The sequence below is a fragment of the Bemisia tabaci genome, chromosome 4 (assembly GCF_918797505.1).
Source record: "Bemisia tabaci chromosome 4, PGI_BMITA_v3".
NCBI lineage: Eukaryota > Metazoa > Arthropoda > Insecta > Hemiptera > Aleyrodidae > Bemisia > Bemisia tabaci.
The window spans coordinates 28,378,749-28,402,109 of record NC_092796.1 but is presented as its reverse complement, the minus strand read 5'-3'; the positions used below and the strand labels follow the sequence as shown (position 1 = coordinate 28,402,109).

General features: G+C 42.1%; 1 protein-coding gene across 1 annotated transcript in view; it reads left to right on the top strand.

Moving 5' to 3' along the window:
* Positions 1-23,361, top strand: part of bif (protein phosphatase 1-binding protein bifocal) — a 74,934-nt gene that overhangs the window by 25,571 nt on the left and 26,002 nt on the right. The window contains exon 2 of the mRNA XM_019049352.2: positions 22,665-22,880. Within this exon, the coding sequence (XP_018904897.2) occupies positions 22,665-22,880 (216 nt within the window). The remainder of the gene's footprint in view (positions 1-22,664; positions 22,881-23,361) is intronic.

Sequence of the window (23,361 nt, the reverse complement as noted above, 5' to 3'; positions counted from 1 at the left end):
AAAATAAAATCCACAAATCCAGTTGAAGTGAAATTGAAATATTTTCACCCAGTGAATCTGCGCTACTGATGAAGAGAAAATAAGTTAGCCAGGCACTTGCTAGTTAGGGAAACAACTTTTTCCGCTTCCAGGTCGCCTGACAATGTTGCCGATGCGCGCGGAAGAGAATCGATTTTCCACCGTGATTTCGTATCACGAGAGTGTGTACCAAACTTTAGAGAGCTAATCGTCGAGCGATCCGAAGCTTTTTTGAGCTTTGGACTAAATTTTGCAATTAGAACTTACAATTTCTGGCTCATTTTAGAAACAAAGTATGTACCATTAGTTTCCGTATGCTAATAAGTGTTTTTATGGATGAGCCAGAAATTGTAGTTCCTACAAGCTCTGGTTAATTTTAGAAACTGCGTATGTATACTATTAGTTTTCATATGCACATGAGTGTTCAATGTATGAGCCCCTGTCCGTGGAGGGAAACTAATGGCACATGAATTGCCCCTAAAATGAGCCAGAGAAGTGGTTCCTATTCAAGGGTTTTTGGCCTCTGGATAATCTGGAAAGTCGGAGAATTTATGACGAAATTAAAAAGCCAGGTAACTGATAAGAAAGGACATGAATTTGATGAGTAAGCGTATCTTCGTGGGCAATCTCAGCCGGTGCCAATCCAGGGAGCCCTAACAGCTTACGAAGAGCCTTTTTTCAAACTTAATTTGAATCTCCAAAAGTTGAGATTTAGTCTTTAACTGAAAGAGCATCAGCGTAATGAAAAGAACAAAATAATCTCAGCGATAGTTTTGATTGAAGGTTAGAGGAAGTCAAAATTCGGGAATTTTGAAGTCTAAGAAGAGCAATTTGGTGGTCAGGGAATCAGAAAAGGAAGATATAATGAAAACTCTGCCTTTGCAAAATGTAGTTCACGTGTGAAAACCTGTACGTACAATATTTCGTACGTAGCAAACGAAACAGACGCCCATATTATCTATTTTTATGGAAAAATAAGTGATAATACGGAAGATTTTTTATTATTTAACTTTATAGTAGGGCTCTCAAATCTTTTTGATCGGCGAAATACGAAGCCTTGGAACGCTCAAGCTCATACGTATAGCGTCTGCAGAAATGGCTCAGTTCTAGAGAATGTTTTTGTTGAGCTTAAGGTCCTTAACTTTGACATCACTGTGATCTCGTGTGCGAGTTCCCGACTTGGCTGCTCTCGCGTTTACATCGTTTCCGCGCAAGCGCACTAGAACTGGAGTGGTGCCGCGAAATTACGTGTGCTGTGTGGTATATTCGAAGATGTTCTCCAGTTAAAATACGCCGTAATCACCCCTTCCATCATGAAAAATTTGGATACCCCGTGCACCGCAATTGGCATCAGAATGATTTCACGTAACTCCTTGCCTATTTCTGCGTGCATGATTCGAGGTGGAAATTTTCGCTGTACATAGCAGGGGCCAATATTCAGGGACCGCATTTCAGCAAAATCGTGGAGGAAGGGGGGCCAAAAGTCTTCCGTAAGAAGTAAAACTTGATTGGGTAGCTAGACATGTTGAAATCTCCTCAAATGCCTTGAATTTAAACAAAATGCAATAATCTGTACTTTTCAAAGTGAAAAAATGCGTGTAATGCAAGGAAACAGGGCCGGATTTACTTACTTGCCGCCCATGGGCCGCCTGTATTTTGCCGCCCTCTTCTCATTCATTTTGAAACATCAATAAAGACCATCAAGTGAACGTGTCGAAGGGGGAAGGGTGCATAAGACGCGCTCAATCTTGTTGGACACGTTTTTTGCGTAAGCCCTATCAACACTACTAGCAAAAGTTCACGGAACTTGGCGCGAAAGTTAAGTTCCTTAAACCTATCTCTGTATGGACAAGGCCCTCCATTTATAAGAAATGAACCAAAAAATTATGAAAGAACAAACATACATGTGGTTTAATAATATTAACTTCCGCGCGCCGCGCTGACCGCACTGTGTTTGGCGCAATGCGTGAAGTATTCATACAGTCTCACATGCGCTGTGCGTTTCGGGCCGACCGCTGCTGCACGCACTGTGTTTAACGCAATGCGTGAAGTATTCATGCAGTCTTGTAGGCGCTATGCGTTTCACGCTGCCCGCTGCTGACCGCAGCGACCGCACTGTCTTTGGCGCAATGCGTGAAGTATTCATGCAGTCTTGTAGGCGCTAATATGTGTTACATGCCGACCGCCGCGCCGAGGGTTTCTCCTTTTCATCTCACGTTCTCGTCATCATTGCTCTCTGCGCCGCGCCGTTCCAAGCCAAATTCCGTGTTCGGTTTCTCTCTTAGTCTTAACTCGACTAATTGAAGGTGCTGTCTATTGTATCACAGAAGGATGACAAAATTAGAGATATACTCTTAGGAAATGAGAGATTTTGTCACCTTTTCTCGTTCGTAATTTTTTTTTCTGAAACCGATTTTTCTTTATAGCTCCATTTAAAAAAAAATTGCAAAATTTGCCGCCATGGGCCGTGGCCCATGTGGCCACCTCCTTAATCCGGTCCTGCAAGGAAAAAGCGAAAAAACGGCGAAGCGATAGGTAAAGATTTAAGATATATTTCAAGAGGGAATTTTTAGTGAAGTATGCAAAGGGGTAGGAAGAATTTCAAAATGTCCATATATTTACCACAGTCCGGCATATTTGCTTCACGGCCAAATTTCAAGATTTCTTTAACGGAAAAATTATCGATTTTATTGCAAACCGCCCGACTTCAACCCAGAACATGTCATTGTCTCCATTTTTCAAAGTACTAAGTCATCACTTTCCTGCAAATTGCTTCACGATCTAGACTTTACCTCATGTTTACAAAGGATAAGGTAATGTGAAGGAGCAAGGATTTTAGATAATTAGGTATCAGTGAGCCCTAATTCAGGGCCCTTTTCCGGATTTAGAAACAAGTTATTCGTGAAGCAGGTGTATTGTAAAGTATTTAATATTATCCTGGTATACCAACTCATTTCCTTCCGTAATGTGGCTCAAATGGTTTGTTTGCCTTGGAGTCCATGGAAGCTGGAGCTTATGAAAATTGTAAGTCAGTGCCGACAATGGCCCAGTACTTTGAGAGGCACTTTTTCTCCAAAGTCTCCTGCTGGAATCTTGTTTTTCAATTGCATATAGGCATAAACAAGCACTCATATTTCCCACTTTGTCGAGTGACATCAACACGTTCCTCACCTTACGTGAGCCCCTCATGTTTTCACCTCATATGCCGTTGTGCTATTTTGTCCTAGTTTTTTTTTTATTTGGGCTCATATTATATTTTTCCCAGGCATTGCGTTTACTTTGTACTAATTCGTCTTTTTCTGTTTGATTATGTTTCAGGTGAGTACTCAAGATTTCCTAGCGAGCACTCTAAGTAGAGGTAAAGCTTTCATTTACAATATAATCGCTCATCCTTAAAAAAGTCACGGTCACGGACGCCGCACAGTGGATCGAGCCAATAGGAGAGGTCGGACAAAATTCGGAAACTTAAAACGCTTATAACTTCGTTTATACAAAAACTCTGAGGTTCTGAAAGTGGTTTCATTGGTTTCCTCGTGGAATTTCCTTCCATTAGCATCCATTGAAATTTAATATGTGACGAAATAAACATCAAAATTTGCAGTTTCAGTCGAAAATATTATGCCCGACCTCTCTCACTGATCCGATCCACTGTGCGCCGATTCGTGCGTGAATTTCAAAGTCTCGAAATTTTTCGAATTCCGTCACATAGAGGTACTGAAAAAAAATTGAATTTTTCTGTCGATGAGGCACCGAGTCTAAGGAAACTACTGTAAAATTACCGATTTTCGGCCTACCAGTTATAGTGGAGTAGACAGCCACTGAATATTATAATTGAAACTTGGAGTTACTGAACTTTTTTCGGGCAGCAGCGTATCATGATCAAGGAAGTTGCGGATGAATTTGTAGCCTATACGGCGTCGCCAAGTGAGGGTGCTGCGAGCTGCGGCTGGCTCCTCATGGCCCGGGCTCCCGTCTGCATATTGTTAACGGTTCCGCAACCTGAGAGACCGCAGAAGACCTCCCAGGCCATGGATGTTGACCTTTCTTCCACCGCCGCCGCGCGCCGTCGCGTCTCCTGTCAACAACCTGTTCGCCAGCCCCGTTCAAGAGAATTTTTTCGCGTTCGTGTGCCGTGGTGTACTCGGAAGATGAAATTTTAGTTGATCCTACCAAGTTAAGTGTACACTGTTAAGAATCAATGATTTACTCTGAGTGTATAGCCTCGGCCGATGAAATGACAAAATCCCACGCGCGAATTAGTTGAGATACCTCAAGCCTCAAGTAGCGTGAATTCAGGGCCTCCTGGTACGAGCGCCGAATGGAAGAGCGCCCGTCATTTCATCCAGGGCCCCAGAAGGCCCCTTTCAGCCATAGATAGCTAAGCCAGGTCGAGGTCGTAACCGCAGTGACCATTCTCTCCCTGTAATTGGAATTAGATCAGTCGATTTTTAATCATCCAAACGATTTCCAGGAGTCTTTCGGGCGATCAGTGATAATTTGAGAAAGAACGGAGGCTTCTCTCAATAAAATGTTCCGGTCAGACATTGGAAAAAAAACCACATTGGATCTAGAGTCCAGACTCATGAGAACATTGACTAAAAAAAAATACTCTTGATTCAGTCTGATTTTTGCTTGAATCAAAACGAAATCCGCTTAAATTAAGAGGCTTTGTTCTTGATTTAAGCTAGATTCTGATTGAATCAAGAGTACTTTTCTTGTCGATGTTTTTAAGAGTCTGGACTCTAGATCCAATGTGTTTTTTTTCCCCCCAGTGGATGCTGCTGAGCCCGGTTTCTCAAAACTTGATTTTCGCACTTACTGCTCTCTTTGCTCTCACGGCAGAGGTACTGTGGTAACATGATCGGAGCCTCCGAAAGAGTCCGTCGGAGATTTCGCTCTGGATTCGGGGTCGATGATCGTGGCGTCGCGGCGCCGGAGAAGCTGATCGCGGACGATTCTCGGATGCGGCGGCGGGGGCCGTGATCTCCCGGGAGCCATGATCGCGTCCGCGGTCTATTGTTTACGTCGCGCTACGGTCATTGTCGGCGGCGCCCCCCCCCCCCGCCCCTGCCGGGCCCCCGTGGGGTGGAGCAGGGGCTGCTGGAAGCGCCGCGCCGGCCGGCGAGCAGTGCGAGTGTGTGAGTGTGAGTGGAGATGCCTCCAGTTTAAAAATGTGTGAATCGAGCACGGGTAACCTTGTTGCCGTGGCCCGGGATTCCGGACTGGCTGCCTCTCGAGGATGGGTCAAGTTCCGCCACCGGGAACGGAGGGGAGAGGGGGGCGCTACGTGGATGCCATGTGGACACCGTTGTTTAAAAACGAGCGCAATTTGTGAAATATGAAAGAACAGGTTTGGAAAGAGACGTTTTTTAGGGGGATCTTCGTGGAATATTTCGCGAATGATTTTTTACTTCCATGCAGCTCCAACTAGAAGTTCCTTTATACTGAGAGTTAAGACAATGTAAATCCATTTCTGATTGGTTCCCGTATTTTAGGACTCCACTGTGTCCCAGACGGAATAAAGATTACATTTTCACCAATTGCAAAGATCATAATTTGGAATGTACCGATGCCGAGGAATTGCGGATTCGACGAGGAACAAACGGAATGAGAGGAGGAACGGAGTAAGGAATTTGAGAATGGGCCGATCAAAGATTAAGAAAAACGTTCACTTTGTGTAATCTTTATTCCCGTTTGTGACTCCCTCTCAGTATAAAGGGACTCTACTGTAAGAGAGAGTACGGATATATCGGTAAGTAAGTTTGAGGTTATGGAGGTTAGGTGATGGAGCTCCCAGAGTCCAAAAGGCAGCCAACCTAAAAATTCGTATTATCCAGAGTGATTGATTATGACAGTTTTTACCACCCGTTGTTTGCGAAGCACGTATTTGACTTAGTTTTTCCATAAATTTATTCATTTTTGCGGGTGAAGGCTCATTTATGATCATTCTTGGCCATCTTGGTTTGATATTGGAATTCAAGATTGCCAGTGACTTTTTTGTGTCGGAGAGTTGGCTGCCCTTTAAGCCCCAAAAGCTCCATATTTCGACTTGTTCTCATTATATGTACTCTCCGTACACAGGTACTCTAATTTTCACTCGTCAAGACTCAAGCGAACAGTATCAACTTTGCGCGAGCCGCGAGTAGAAAATTCGCGATACAAATATTCAGGGCCGGATTCACCTACTTGCCGCCCATGGGCCGCCTGTATTTTTCCGCCCCCTTCTCATTCGTTTTGAAACATCAATAGATCGTATTCGACAGTGGTTCGATGTATCGTTTGGTTCAAAACAATAGAACATAACCTCAAACAAAAATTTTAGGATTTAATTTGGAAAAGCTGAAAATGAGAAAATTCCTAACAATTTCACGTTTCATTGCTATTTGGTACTCGAGAGAATAAAAATTCGATCACATGAGACCCGTTACCTCAGATTTCTAAATTGACTTTTGAGGCTGTGGTTACATATTGAACCAATCGATATCAATATAATCTCACCTGTGTGATCTGTCGAATACGATCTAGAAAAACAATCAAGTGAACGTGCCGGTGGGAGAGGGGTGTATGAGACGCGTTTACTCGTGTTGGGCACATTTTTTGTGAAAGCCCTGTCAACACTAACAAAAGTTCAGTTCCGTAAACCCATCCCTGTTTGGACAAGGCCTTCCATTATAAAAAACGAACGAAAAAATTATGAAAGAACAAACATAAATGTGGTTAATAATTTTAACTTCCACCGCCGCGCCGACCGCACTGTGTTGGCGCAATGCGTGAAGTATTCATGCAGTCTTGTAGGCGCTATGCGTTTCACGCCGACCGCTGCTGACCGCACTGTTTGGCGCAATGCGTGAAGTATTCATGCAGTCTTGTAGGCGCTATGCGTTTCAAGCCGACTGCTGCTGACCGCAGTGTGTTTGACGCAATGCGTGAAGTATTCATGCAGTCTTGTAGGCGCTATGCGTTTCATGCCGACCGCCTCACCGCTCCGTTCCAGGTCAAATTGCGTGTTTGGTTTCTCTCTTAACTCGACTAACTTAAGGTGTTGTCTCTTGTATCGCCGAAAGACGACAAAATTAGAAATTACTATACTTTCATTCTCAGGAAATGAGAGATTTTGTCGTCTTTTCTCGTTTGTAATTTATTTTCTGAATCCGATTCTTTCCTCTCTTTTTTTGATACCTACATTCAAAAAGATCGCAGAATTTGCCGCCCCCTACATTTTGCCGCCATGGGCCGCGGCCCATATGGCCACCCCCTTAATCCGGCCCTGCAAATATTTCAACTTCCAAGGAGCTCAAATTGTATCTCATCGATATAAAGGAACCTTCTTTTCTCTAGTGTTTTCATTCGTTAAATTTGAAGGATCTTGTACGAGAGCTAGGAAAACAAATTACGCGATACAACTATTTTAACCTTATGGTAGCTCAAATTGCATAGTCGCCGAAATGAAGAAATCTCTGTTTCTACAGTATTTTCTCTGGTTTTAACTTCAACGATTTCATACATAATGTGTTTTTTAGTAAAGGAAAGGCAGGGACATGATGAGCATATGATGTTCTTTCCTAGCAGTACAAAGAAAGAACGTGGTATGAACATTTATACGTTGCGAAATTTCTTTTAAGAAATTAAGAATTTTGAGGAAACTTGCGATTATAGCGTGTCTTCAAGTCCAGAATTTCCGGAAAGTCCGGAATAGTACTGATTTCTTAAGGGCGGTTCGGAAGTACCGAAAAAGTACGGAAATTCCGTAAGAGGGTCCGGAATTTCTTTCATTTTTTTGTCTATTTTGCCGCAATTTGAGCGAGAAATTAAAATGTTTAAAATTTTTCGAATTTCGTCAAATGGAGGTACTGAAAAAGAACTGAATTTTTCTGTTGAGGAGGTACTGAATTTCTTGGGAATGTTCTGATAAAGTACTATAAAAGTACTGATTTTTGGCCAACCTGTTTTAGTAGGCACCCTGGGTTAATTTTTCAAACATTGTAGAGGATATCCTCTTTATTTTATTACAGGGTACCTGAAAATTTCAATGAAAGATACCCACAACTCACCCTTAAAATGAATATTTTATTGTACAAAATTTTGCAACATCCGATTGTTCTTGCGACGTTCTTCTTAAGCGCAGCATTGATCGACTAATGGATGTGAAAAAAATGCGGCTCTTAACGGAAGTGCGTGGAAAAATGCGGGAATCTGGCAAGATGGTTGAGCCTCGGTTAACCGCGGTCGGATTATCCCTACCCCGATCGACTCAAAAAGGTTTTTTCTCCTGTTACTTGCGAAATATTTCAAAGATTTCCCTAAAAAGAATGTTTCTCATCGGAACCTGTTTTTTTTTTTGCACTCGTTTTTATCCGTAAAAAATTCAAGGATTACGGAGCCGAACAGGGGAGAGAAAGAGAGTATCCACGAGTTACATGTGTTACTTCGAGGGAAAAACCGCGGAATGATCAAATCTAAGTACGGAAACTCATTTGTTTAAATTGGAAATATCAACTTTCTCTCCTTCATTTTCCGTCTCTTGGCGAAATGCGAAACAGTAAAGAATTTGGCTAATTTTTGAACTGTCAAATCTTGGGGTTTTTTCTTTTTTTATTTTACTTTAAAGGTTTTCCTCTTCTTTCAATACCGAATACGTATCTTCCATTTTCGCAGATAACCGAGAATCGCGGACCTAATGTTTTATTGTCACCCGGGAAGAGTCATTCATGATTATACCTACATGAAGTACCATAAATGGATTACATTTTGCAATAAGGAACCACTATTCCTGGCCCATTCTAGGAACAACATACATGCTATTGGTTTCCCGATACAGGTATGTGCTTTTATGGGAGAGCCAGAGACAGTGGTTCCTTATTGCAAAATGTAACCCAAATGTCCCACGGATGAATGAATCAGAGAGAAATTTAGTTCTCCTTCATCTCAGCAGCTATGCAATTTGAGCTCCTCGGAAGTTTAAATAGTCGTATTACTTATTTTGTCATCCCAGCACCTATGAAATCGTTCAAGTTAAAACCAGTAAAAATAATAGAGAACCAAAGTTCCTTCATTTCGGTGGCTATGCAATTTGAGCTACTCGGAAGTTAAAATAGTTGTATCACGCATCCTGTACTCTTTTGGCTCATGCAATGCAATGTTGGTATTATTCGCTCAAGTCTTTTGTGAGTAGACATGCGAGCAGGGAAACATAAATCTTATCATGTTGGTGATTTTGTAGTGAGTGCCGCCTACTTAGAATTTAAAATGGAATCCACTGCGCATATGAAGCTGTTAAAAATATTTCAACCCTCATCAAGTAAAAAAAAAAGAACCTTTTTTACTGAGTGCAACTGATTGCATTTTGAGCCACTTGAGTACCCAAAAGTTAGTAACCCTGACCGTAATTTTTAATGTTTAAGGCATGTATATGACTATTGACCATGTTTACGAAGTATAAGCAAAGAAAAGCAAAAGAAATCAAAAGCAATCCTTTAGTTACCTACATTACTAAAAACTTATAGTTCTCCAAGTCTTAACCTAGAATAATTAGCAGAGGCTACAAAGTTCAAGCACTCGCTGCAAATGTAGTGGAAGTCATTTGTAAGTAAATATTGAAAGCAACCATTCATCGCTCCACCTACCCACTGTAAAGACTTTGTTGTTTGGCTTCCATTGAGTAATGATGCGCGGTCAGCGTTCAGCGATGCAACCTTACAGAGGCGCAGAATATTGAGCAAACATTAACAAGACTGACGTGTGAAAATTAGTCTCCAAATAGACTCTTAAGTAGTGTTGAGTTCATCAAATCACCCTTTTTCTCTGACTCAAGTGATGCATCGGCGTTTATAGGGGAAAAAACAAAGGTCTGTTCCATGTCCTCTCGGACAAGATCCTCTCCTGATCGAACTCTTTTGAGTAGCTTTGTGCTTCGAAGGTCAGAATAAAGGAGAAAGCAAACAAAATCAGGCAATACATGTCATGTATTGCCTAATTTAATTACGTGTCATGTATTGCCTTTTTTTTTTGCTTTCTCCTTTCTTGTTGGACTTTTTCAGAGGAGCTCTGGCGCCACTATTAAACTACTCGTCAATAGTGATGAGGTTCACGTAATGCTGCACTTAAATGCTCAAATCAAATCTTGACTCTCTCCAATATTTAGAGAACCGCCAAATGTTGACGGCAGTGGCGATTCTTGAAAGTTGATATCCCTGTTTTTCCTCGATTTAAATGTACATTGTAAAACAATAGATTCTTGGTGATTCTTGCCTCACCTAAAATCGATGTTTTTGATGGATTTTAATTTAAAAGAACGAAAATAGTGTTGGCGCCTGTGCAAAATCGCCACTGGCTTGAGAATTAAGCTCTGATTGGCGCACGTGATCGTAGGGATTGCGCATTTTCTCATCTTATTGACAGGTAGTTTGATCGCGTGATCAGAGTTTCTACAAAAATTGATCTTGTCTGACGAAAGAGAGGATCAGTTCGTCACTTCAGGCGCTTGTAGGTGCGTGAGTGTCTCATCAAAAAAGTAGCGTTTGATGCAAAAGCCTCAGGTATCTGATATATTTTGAATCCTGTACTTTGATCTTTATACTTATCGTATAGCACTCCACGCCTCTGCACACCTCAACATTCCAAACCGGGGTCCGGACCCTAACATTTCAAGCTCTTTAGAATCTCAGCTTCTTTCGGACCCACAAAAAATTCCGTCAATCAAATCCGTAACTGAAATTGTTGATCCTGTGGCGGCCGTGCGGCGGGCTACAACGAGTCCCGTACTGCCGTGCTAAGAAAGAACGCCGTATGAACATTCGAGAGTTGCCAAATTTCCCTTGATAAAACATGTATTTTTGCCGACACTCATGTATATTTTTCCTTGACATTTTCAGATATTTTAGATTCATTGCGTACAAAATTTTCTGAATTTTTTGGAAAATAACATTCGCAATATTCCCAGTTAATTGGGTTTTTATCGGAGGAAACTTGGCAACGTCTGAAGGCTCATACGGCGTTCTTCCCTAGCACGGCATGCAGTGGCGAGGCGTGAAGCGATCGATTTTCGATGTTTCCCCTTTGTAGCTACGGTAAAGAATCGATTATTAAGGTGTTCGCTGCGAACATCCTGTACATCGATCCATTTCCATAGCCTTAAATAACAAAGCAATCGATATAATGCGCAAATCACGCCACGCCACCGGCAGCGTAGTCCCTTTACCCTCGAGTCAAGACAATGTGAGTCCTATTATCTGATGAGTTCCAGTACATACACCTGCTCATGAGTCACAAGCGGGAATAAAGATTACATTTCGACGATTGCAATGTTATTAGTAGTCTTGGAATGGCCCTCCAAATTCCTCGTTCGTCCGTACTCTATTCAGTTTAGTCCTTGCGAACACGTAATTCTGGATGCCATTCAAGATTACGAAATCTTTGCAATCTGTGAAATCTATCTATTCCCGTTTGTGACACAGTGAGGCTAAATCGGGACCATCAGTGGTTCCTTGTCTTGACTTTCAGTATAAAGGGACTCTAGTCCACCCTAAAGAGGCTCGCGACTTTTTTCCCTGGGCCTCATCCGCGTTCGGTCCGCGGGTGCATAGCGGCAACAACGAAGCCGGTTTCAGGTGCACCACCGTGGTCCTGCCTCGCCTCCCCCCCTCCCCCCCTGGCAGGCCCGGCTCCCTCCCCTCCCCCGCCGGCGCAGCGTCCACCTTCACCTGCATTCGAGCCGTTGAACTTGATCTTGAGTCCACCAGACTAGACCATCAGACCCGGCTCGGCTCGGCTCGTCGACGTATGGTGGGAGTGGGCTCGCGCACTCGGCCCCCGGCCGCGTCGCACAGTGGGGAGACAGCCGGAGAGGTCGGATTCCATTTGAAAACTTTAAAAACTCATACAGGGTGATTTAAAAGTCCCGCACCGCCAGCGCCAGGCATCGACCGTGAACTTTGTGAGAACGGACAGCTAAATGGATGTAGCCTGTAGGCAAATGGGATAGTTGAACCTGTAAAATTCGAAACAATGTGCACTGTTATTCTCTAGACTCTAAGTTCTCAACGACAAATGGACGGGATATTCTACGCTAAGCATTCTCCCGCTCAAAAACAGTAACTTCATGCAAAAAGGCAAGTCATATACGCTGCCTTTACCACTAGAGTTCCCAACAATCACTTCAGATTATAACTCCCATCTGCATAGATTTGAATTCATAGAGGTTGCACTCTCATTTGGGGTCTGAAATCCCATCCCTTACCTCAAATTGTCGACTGTCTTTCTGCCCGTTAGGTACTTTCAGGCATGCAGCCGTGGAACTTTTGAACAAGAATTGGACAAACCCCTCACATTTTTTGTAAGTGATCCTAGGTCAAAGGAAACGACTGCCTTAAATTTGTAATGGCCGAATCTGAGAAGAGGCAAGGACCTTGGGGCAACGCAACAGCCAGTGGCGATTCCAGCAAGTTTGCGACGAATCAGAAAATTCTGACTGCTTCAACCATTTTTCAAACATTTAAGTCATCTAATCGATTATTTTGATTTGTTAAATCTAATTCATACGCCAAAAATCAGGAAATTTCATTTAAAATATCAGGGAAATCCAGAATGAAATTTTAGTAGACACCCTCAAGTCGTAAACTGAAGATCGAGGTGAGCTGATTTTGGCCTTTAACTAAACCCCTCGCATGTCCTTAATATTCAGTCTTATGGTGGGGTAGAACTTTAAACGTCTTTTTCTCGATTTCCATTTGATGAAAGTAGGTAGAATTACTGCAATTATTCTATTAACAGGGTTGCCACAGTCAGGGAATACCGAGAAAACCGGAAATGTCAGGGAATTTAAAAAGTCAAGGAAAACGACGAAAATGTCAGGGAAAATGTGTTAAATCACCTTTGTTTGCTTTCTAGAATGGGTTTGAGGTTTCGAACCACAAATTTTGCATGAAAACTGTTTCCGATTATGTCCTCTCAACCTTCTGTCAGATCCTCAGATCTCACGAAATTTTACCAAAATAGGTCAGGGAAATCAGGAAATGTCAGGAATTTCATTTTCCAAATTCTGTGGCAACCCTGTGTTAAACTCAGTCCATATCTTCGTTGATACGAATCGAAGGAGTTGAAAAACGGTTTCATTGGTTCGCTCATAAAATCATCCGCGAAAACCAACATTCTAAATGTAAAATGTGACGTAAGATACTTCAAAATTGGCTTTGTAGTGGTTAACGTCATACGTCATCTCTCCTGATGATTCGCTCCACTGTGCGGCGCGCTCCACAAGCGGCAACAAACGATGCGCTGTCGCTGCTTTGTGTCGTGTAACCTGCCGTGCTAAGGAAGAACGCCGTATGATCCTTCAGGCGTTGCCAAATTTCTCCTGGCAAATCACTAATCTTCAGGAAAATTTGTGAATATTTGCCTACCAATTTCTCAGATAATTTTGTTTGTAATTTGATCTGAAACTCCTGAAAATTTCAAGGAAAAATGTTCATAATTTTCCTGAAAAATAAACGTTTTATCGAAGGAAATTTGGCAACTCTCGAATGTTCATACGCCGTTCTTCCTTAGCACGTCGGTAATCGTCATCGTCATCATGACTGTTGTTTCGTCCGATGTGTTGTGTTGTGTTGTGTTGTCACGACAAACGTCGGAGCGGCCCCCGGCGCCGCCGCACAGTGGATTGTTTCAATCTGAGAGGTCGGACATGACATTTTTAATAAAACTTCAAATTTTGATGTTTATTTCGCCACATTTTAAATTCTAAGGGTAGTTCCTGGAAGAAAATTTTACGAGGAAATCAATGGACCCACTTTTAGAATCTCAAAGTTTTGTATGAACGAATTTATGAGCTTTTAAAGTTTCCAACTTTGGTCCGACCTCTCCTACTGACTCGATCCACTGTGCGTCGTACGGGGCCGCGAGCCCGGGAATATTCGACCGCGTCATGTCGGAAGGAATCGGGGGTGGGCCAGATGAGGGAATCTGCCGGTATTTGGTCGGATGAGGAACACGGAAATGGACCATACCGCGTAAGACTAATGGAATACCCGCAAAACTCCGGAATTATTTAGGATATCAAAAACTAAAGTGTGGATCCACGTATCTCCACTTCACTGCCGTGCTAAGGAAGAACGCCGTATGAGCCGTCAGACGTTGCCAAGTTTCCTGCGATAAAAGCCGAATTTACTGGGAAAATTGCGAATATTATTTTCCAAAATTTTCAGACGATTTTGTACGCAATTTAATCTAAAATATCTGAAAATTTCAAGGAAAATATGCTTGAATGTTGCCAAAAATACATGTTTTATCAAGGGAAATTTGGCAACTCTCGAATGTTCAAAAGGCGTTTTTCCTTCGGCAAAAATAGCGTGCGCACCTTGGAACTTGGCGCACTTCGCGAGTCAAGAGCCGAGAGCGAGACTAAAAATCGGGGAGACGGCGCGATGCTTGAAGTATCCATCCGGTTTTGCAGGCGCTTCCCACGATCGTTTTCGCACGAAGTTGATTATTCCGGCAATTTTCCTCCGGAGGATGAGGACCTTTTTCTCACACACGTTTTTCACTTGTTTTATCTAGGGAAATTTGGCAACTCTCGAATTTTCACACGGCGTTCTTCCTTAGCACGGCAGGATAGTTCCGGGCAACCTGCCGAAGAGCTGAAAAACTGAGCGGGTGATTGGCCGACTTCGCGAGTGCCCGGCACGAGCCGAACCTCGAATGGCGCGCAAGTGAGAGGTGAAAGATGAATCCGCTCAGATCGACGAGAGGTCATAAAATTTATGACCGGGGCCGAGAGGGTTACAGCCGCATAAATTTTCGACGGATGCTCTAAATTTCTCTTTGAGGCGCAGTTTCGAATCTGATCTCAATGGCCCTGTTACACGTGTCACGCCATCTTGTTTCGATGGTTGAATCTCTTACAAATCAGCTCCAAATAATTAGATTTCATAATTAGAATTCAAACGCCAAGTCTTCACCAGGGTGTCTAGCATCAGAATTTTCCCCATTCTATGAGGATTTGAGGTCAATCAGGATTTAATCCCGATTTCATCAGGGTTTGAGGAAAAATTGGTCGTTAAAAAAAGTTGGCCGTCAGATCGAATTTTTTTATCGAGCAATTTTTGTGAAGTTACTGTTTCTCGGCCAAAAATCAGGATTTAGCAGTCAAACATCAGGAAAAATCTGGATTTCATCAGGACTTCCCCACATGAAAAAAGTAGGCACCCTGTTTACTTTCAAAAATAGTTCGAAAAAACTTTAAAAAAAACACTTCATGAGCACTTCTAGAACAGGTGAGATAAGGGCAGAAAGAACTATGGTTTTATTTTAGTTTTATAGTATTGGAGGGGCTTAATCATTTTAAGTCGTCGCTGATATAGAATTTAAGAACATTTCTTGACATACTGTGACCCAACACTGATCTTGAAGAGCTGCAGGATTCTTCTGTAGTTTCTTTCTGCGGGGAAAAAATCAACTTAGTCGAAATAAATCAGTTTTTTTGTTCATAACTCGCAGGTTGACATAGTTTGTTTCAGCTATTCAGAATAAGGATTAGATTGCATCACAAAAAAGAACCCAGGGCGTCGGATTACTCAAGGGTGGAATTTGTTTTGTCGAAGAGAACCACACTTTGTATGGATTAAACCTAACTCGTGAATTCAGCTAACCGATCTTCCAAAAAAGAGGCCCCTTAATTGTTTCCTCCAAAAAAGTGGATCCTTTTTCCCGGTCGTCAAATGACAGCTGATATGTCACTGCCAAAACACTGAAGATAAAAAAATTGGCATTTGAATGTATTCGTTATTTTTTGCTTATCGGCGGTTTGCGTTCAACCATTAAAACCTCAATCTGTGCCACATGAAAGTGATACATTCCCTCTGTTGGTAATTCTCGGAATTTTTTCTCTTCATTTCTTGAAAGTAAAGTGCAATGTGTTGCAAGTTGTACTATAAAAGTATTTTTGGCCAGCCTGTTTTAGTAGACACCGTTAATTTGATGGCTGTTGCTTACCATGCATTATTATGTTTTGATCAAAATCGGGAGGGTCGTCTAATTTCGATCAAATGGAGTACCACCATTCCTCATTTTTGCCAGACGGAACATCTCCGCCAAGTTTTCATTTGCAAATAACGCGAAGTATAACGATTTCAGGTCTGATGGCTGATGGCTCCCGACTCCCTCTCATTTGGATGGGCACTTGATCGTCTATCGAGACTCTGTAAGTGTTCTGCCGTACCCAGGAAAACGGCCGTATGTACATTCCAGAGATGCCAAATTTCCTTGGATAAAATGTACCGTTTTGAGGAAAGTTATGAATATTTTCCCTCAAGATTTTCAGGACTGTTCGATAGAATTCGAGCAAAATTATCTGAAAAATTTGAGGAAAAATACTCATAAGATTACCAGGAAATTCGTATTTTATCAAAGGAATTTGGCAACGTCTAAAGGCGCATACGGCATTCTTCCGTAGCACGGCAGTAGACGCCGTGGAGCCTCCAGACGTTGCAAAATTCCCTTCAATAAAATGCGAATTTTTAGGGAAATTCGTAAATATTTCGTTCCGAATTTTTCAGAGAATTTTATTTATAATTAGATCTAAATCGATTCCAAAAATATTCAAAGAGAAGGTGACATAATCTCTGCATTCCTGAATTCACTAATCAATGTTATTCGGGGTAAATTCTGCGCACCTCTCAATGTTCAGTTACGAGGCGCACACTAATTGGCCGAGCGTCACGCTGAAGAGAAGTCGAGGACGAAAACCGGAAACCCTCGACAGCTTGTCATTTCGAAAATATGAAGCAAAGAAGTTCAAAAGTAGTTCTCGATTGTGTTTAGCCGTAAGATTTCATCTCAGCGAACGCGCGCTTGAAATTGAATTTGTAAGTATGTAAACATCAACATTTGAAATTTTAGCCAACAAATTCGTGTCCGTCTCCTTCCAGTGAGCTCGTTTCACTGTGCGGCGTTTTATCTTACCACGCTACCGTGCTAAGGAAAAACGCCGTACCAGCCCTCAGACGTTGCCAAATTTCCTTCAATAAAAACCTAATTTACTGGCAAATTGTAAATATCCTCCTTCAACTTTTTCAGAAAATTTCGTCCGCAATTCTATCTAAGACGTCTGAAAATGTCAAGGAAAAACCCGCATAATTTTCCTCATAAAAAAGTGTTTTATCCGGGGCAATGTGGCAACTCTCGAATGTTCATATGGCGTTTTACCCCAGCACGGGAGTGCTGGAAACTTCTAGGAAGAACGCCGTATGAGCATTCGAGAGTTGCCAAATTTCCCTTGATGAAACGTGTATTTTTGGCGACATTCATGCACATTTTTCTTTGAAATTTTCAGATATTTTAGATTGAATTTCGTACAAAATTGTCTGAAAATTTTGGGGGAAAATATTTACAATTTTTCCAGTAAATTTGATTTTTATCGAAGGAAATTTGGCAACGTCTGAAGGCTCATACGGCGTTCTTCCTTAGCACGGCAGTGTATTTCTTGGCGACCACTCATGCACATTTTTCTTAGAAATTTTCAGATATTTTAGATTAAACGTACAAAATTGTCCGAAAATTTTGGGGGAAAATATTTACAATTTTTCCAGTAAATTTGATTTTTATCGAAGGAAATTTGGCAACGTCTGAAGGCTCATACGGCGTTCTTACTTAGCACGGGAGTATGGACAAGTGGATTCGGGGATTCTACACCAAAGGTCCGATTTCACGGCGAGAGCCGGCTGTTGCGGCGCGGAAAATCGGCCTACTTCCCGGCAGATGCTGCGTATAATTAAAGTCGAACGGGGATCTGGCAACATGGCGCGTAATGAATTCATGAATGGTAAAACTCTCGACTCGTCGGCTTAAGTGTTACTCTCGACTTGGAGCCCGGCTCAGGCTCAAGTCATTAGCGGACTTCGCGCCGACCAATTTCAGCGGTTTTTTTTTCCTAACTCGTATTTACGATCCAAGTGGCGCAGCTTTAATGAAAAGTAAGAGGTTCCACTTTCTATTTCGATGTGTCGTACGATTCCACCTGTGTCGAGTGGAGATGAATGTTGTGGATGTAGACGCGCAGGTTCAGGAATCTTCCGAGGGAAGGGCGATCAGAATTGATCAGGGTGATGACGGTTAGGATAAATCTGGAAGCACCAATTTGTTGGGAATTAAGGCATTTGTCCGTTTTGGCAACGGAGCATATCGATCAGTGGTTGCTAGATTGTGGATTTTGTTTTAAGAAATGAAGTACCGACAAATATTGAGAAAAACGAGAACCAAATCCGTCGTTTTCCAGACGAAGGAAGGTTGCATAATTGACTCCGTCGATTCAATTTTTCACAGGCATGTACACGTGCAATTGTTATCAAATTTTTTTCTGATTTTTGCTTGAGATCAGAAGAAAAATCAGCGAAACTCTCAGTAGGGAATTCTCAAGATTTTCCTGGTAAAAATCAGAGACAAGAGACCCTCTTCTCGAATCTCGGCTTTATTAGCCGAGAAAAAGCTTCTACAATAATTGTGGAAGCTTTTTCTTTCGGGACTTCAACAATTAACTGTTGACTTACCTACATGGTTGATGTTTAACAACGTATTGGCAGTTTCGTTTTGCAAACAAGCCAAAACAAGTCGAAGTTTGGGAAACTTGTTCGGCTCATGACGTCACCCGAAGCTCATCATTCACCATGTAAGTAGGTCAACAGCCGAAAACAGAGTGATGACTGTTGCTCCCTTATAATTGTCCATAAGGAAGTGTTGAATCCCCGAAAGTAAAAGCTTCCACCTGTCGCCTAGAGGCCAGTGGAGGGTCTTTTGCCTCTGATTAAAATTTAATATGCGAGGGAAAATTTGGCACCATTGAAATATAGTTAGGTACGTTCTTTCGTGAGGGAAGCGACGAATTGGTCCGGGGTTTTTTCAGAAAGGTCAGGGCATTTTGAAATTTGAGTCCAGTCGCAAGCCCAGTTGACAAGAGGTAGAAAGGGTTGGGGTGGGGGAACAGTTACTGCGGAAGGAGGCTCTGAAAATAGGAGCATTTTGAAAATTGGATACCTCTTGCATACAAGTTGAAGCTTTCTGGAGGTATAGGTGTACGATTTGTCATAGAAATTTCTTGGATTTCATCTCTTCTTTTTCGTAAATTTTAATTTTATTTTGAAGAGGTAGACACCCCGTGACGATGTATTTCAGCGTCACCTCTACTTTGATTCATTTCCTCGCTTCAAAACAGCACATTTTATCGCGGGTCAATGTGAATGCAACAAAAAAGAAACTTGTGCGCCTACAATTTTCTGCGTATGCAATGCGGACAGCCCTGGAGCTGAAATAGTTGCATTCAGGCGCTGTAGTAATCAACAGCGAGGAGAGATAAAAGCAAAGTGTGTTAGGAGGAGCTAGAAATCTGTTGAAAGGAAGGAAAAGTCGTGACTTGTGACGTAGATAGGTACAAATGGACCGATTGAATCAGAAATGTACCTGGATACACCGTTTGTTGCCTAATTGCATCTCGTCTTGTGTTTTTGTACCAGAAATCCAACGAGCATTCTTGAAAGTTTGTGAATGTATTCATCACGATCAAGAAGAAATTCACTGAAAGTTTCATCGCGTTGTGTTGTTTAGTTTCCGTGTGAATGAATAGAACATGCGAGAGGAAGTTACGCAACGTTTTTAGTTTCGGACTGATTCTGGTTAATGCTATCGAGAAGAAAATGTGGCCACTTCCTTTCATTTTTTTTCCATGTGAGAGGCCAGTTATTAGCACGCAAAACGCCGCGCCAGCTTCATTTTTTTTAAATTCTCAGTACCTAAAGATAGAAATGGAAATGGAAGCAACCGAAAGTCAGTCTCATTGTTCGGTGAAAGAGTGTTCGTGTCAAAGCACCGTAGACACAACAAAAAGCGCGTGGCGTGGATACTCGGGATAGGATCTCGAGGCAATTGAGCGTGGTTTCGGCGATAGTGATTTTTAAGTATATCATTGTTCTGCATCCTCTTTATAGCCTTGGGCCAGGGAAGCTCGGTTAGCCTCGCGGGCGTGCGGCAAAACCTCGTATGAACGTTCGAATGTTGCCAAATTTCCTCGGGTAAATGTTTATTTCTCAGGAAAATTATGAATCTTTTTCCTTGCAACGGAGAATCAGCTCACAAAAATTTTAGCGCCTCATCTGAGAGTGCTTTATGAGCTGAGTTTGCAGTAATTATCATAATCTTTTTCTGATGTGCGGGAAATAGTAAAAAAATAGGCTTAAAAGTGAGAAAATGTGCCGCCTTGTTACGTCATCCAGCGGCATTTCCGATTTAAACACAAGTATTTTAGCAGGTTAGGTTATTTTGTCATATTAGTGGAGAGGCGTGAGTGATTATCGGTATTTTTCCACTCGAAGCTATGGTAAATAATCGATCATTAAGGTGTTCTGTTGCGAACACCTGTTTATCGATCCTTTCCAGCAGGTTCAAATGGCAGATCAATCTATATATCACAAAGCACGCCGCGCCACTGAATGCTATCCTCGTGTTCACATTCTTCCCCTTACACACGAAATTCTTCAACTATCAGACACCTGCAAATTCTCAATTTTCAGACACTAACGATCAAAGTGCGATTACACTCGCCGTAGACTGAGATTGAGACGGAAATTATTCACAAGTCTCTCTGAAAATTCTTAGTTAATCGGGGAAGTTTGGCAGCGTGTAATGGCTCATACGTCGTTTGTCCTGAGCACGGCAGAGATGGTAATCCGGCGTTAATCTGATGGATGTCGCCGATTCTCCTCGAGAATGGACTCTCTCCCGGGGGGGGGGGGGGGGGGGGGGTTGTCCGCAGACTCCGCAACGACCAACGCCAACAGCCAACACCTCGGGTGTCGCACAGTGGATTGAGTCGACTAGAAAGGTCGGACATGAAATTTTTGACTAAAACCGCAAATGTTGATGTTTATTTCGTCAAATTTTACAGGGTTGCCACTGTCAGGGAAAACTGAGGAATGTCCGGAAAAATGACGAAAATGTCAGGGAAAAATTCGTCAAATCACCTCCATTCGCATTCTAGAATGGGTTTGAGATTTTGAACAAGAAATTTTGCTTGAAAACTATTTTCAATTATGCCTTCTTAACCATCCGTCACATCTTCAATTGTCAGGGAATTTCACCAAAATGTGTCAGGGAAATGTCAGGGAATTTCATTTGCTAAATTCTGTGGCAACCCTGATTTTAAATTTCAAGGGGGGCTGTAAGAAGAAAATTTCACGAGAAAACCAATGGAACCACTTTTAGAACCTCAAAGTTTTGTATAAACGGAGTTATATGCGTTTAAAGTCTCCACATTTTGTCCGACTTCCACCATCGACTCGTTCCACCGTGTGCCGCTCCGGTCACGCACCGCTGGTCCCGCGGCGAAAGTCGAGAGCCTCGATTTTGTCTTCTTTTTCGAGCTGTTTAATTGCCCGCAAGGAAATCGGAGATGAATTAAGCGCCTAATTACGACGCCTCCACCCGCGCGCCCGTAGCTGGAGATCCGACTTACGTAGTCCGAAATCGAACTCTTCAAGCGAATTTAATGCCGTAGTCCGGAACTAGTTTTTTCACCCGTACCCTCTGCTTTTGCAGTTTTTTGAGCTCCTAACGTCCGCTTCGGGTGTTTAATCAATGGTGTCCGAATCCGGAAATAACCGGGGCTCGGAAGGAAATGAAAATTTTCAGGGAAATCAGGAAAATCAGGGAATCTGTTTTGGAAACCTGGAATCTCTTCCTCTACCGCTTGGAGTGTAGGTTATTGTTCCTGAGCCGCCATTATTAACCTTTTGAATGACATATCTGAGTCTCAGATCATACTATATTTGCCACGTTGTGCTGGGAAATCAGCACTTTTCCCCATTTAAACCGATGTAAAGTATTATTCACATTTTATCGTTTAATCTGACAACTGTGGATCATAAACAATACTAGAAAAGATTTCATCAAGCGGATACCCAATGTAAACATCAGAAATCTTTTCAGAATTGAAAAGACTGTGCACCAAAAATCGGCTGAAACATGATAACAATCGATATGAATATTTGAAACTCTGGAGAATTGTATGGTTTCTCGCAAGCAAATCCGGAGAAGTGGGAGAAAATGTTGCTTTCTGATCAGGAAATGAGCTCGTAAAAATCAGGGAATGGGCTGTGAAAAGAACAATAGAAATTGTGGTTTAATCGCAACATTTTAAGTTCCTGATCAATTATTAAATGAAAGTTTATGGTACGGTTTATAGGGTCATTTTTTCTTTCATTTTTTTCCGTTTTTCATTTTTCTTTCATTTTTCATTTTTTTTTTTTTTTTTTCATTTTGTTTCGAGATTTATTTTTCTTTCATTTTTTCATTGTTTCCATTTTTCTCCATTTCTTAAATGTCTTTTATTTTTTCATTTTTCCATCATTTTTTTACATTTATATTCCCCTCCTTCCCCTTATTCCCCCTTTTCCCCCTTTCCCCCTTTGCCCCCTTCCCCCCGTTTCCCCGTTTCCCCCTTTACCCCTCTACCCCTTCCTTCCCTTTTCCCCTTTTTTCATTTTTCATTCATTTTTTTTTTGCATCTTCAGCTCTTTTTAGCAACACCGAAGGTTCCTAATCCAATAGAATATGTTTTCCCCTATCTTTGGACGAGAAATCTAACGAAGTGTGATTTTGTGATGTTGCAGTTGGGCGGCCCTCACGAGACGGGGATCATCTACCTGGGACGGCGGCGGGCCAGCAGCGAGGAGTCGTCGACGGACAACGAGATCGAGAACGACAACGAAAACGAGTCGGACGCCTTCGCTTGCGAGGAAGTCACCAGGTGCAGCGTCACCTTCATCGGAGACAACGTCCTCATCAACGGCAAATCTAACCTCAAAAAACACGCCAAAAGAGAAAAAGTAAGTCCCCCGCATCCTACCTCCTTACTACGCTCCGCTCATAGTATGCCTCTCTTCGGGGAAAATTAAGGAAACCGAAAAAAAACGAGGGAAGTTAAAAGGGTCTGCGAGCAGTGGCGATTCCAGCAGGGTTGCCACTGTCAGGGAAAACCGGGAAATTTCAAGGAATTCTAAAAAGTCAGGGAAAACCGGGAAATGTCAGGAAAAATGACAAAAATGCCCGGGAAAATTTGTTAAATCACTTTCTAGAAAGGGTTTGAGGTTTCGAACAACCAATTTTGTCTGAAAACTATTTTCAATTATGCCTTATGTAACGATCCGTCACATCTTCAATTGTCAAGGAATTTCGCCAAAATGTGTCAGGAAAATCAGGGAAATGTCAGGGAATTTCATTTTCTCAATTCTGTGGCAACCCTGTTCCAGAAAGTTGGCAACATTGTTTTCCCTTCATCTAAATGTATGTAAAACAATCGATTCTTTG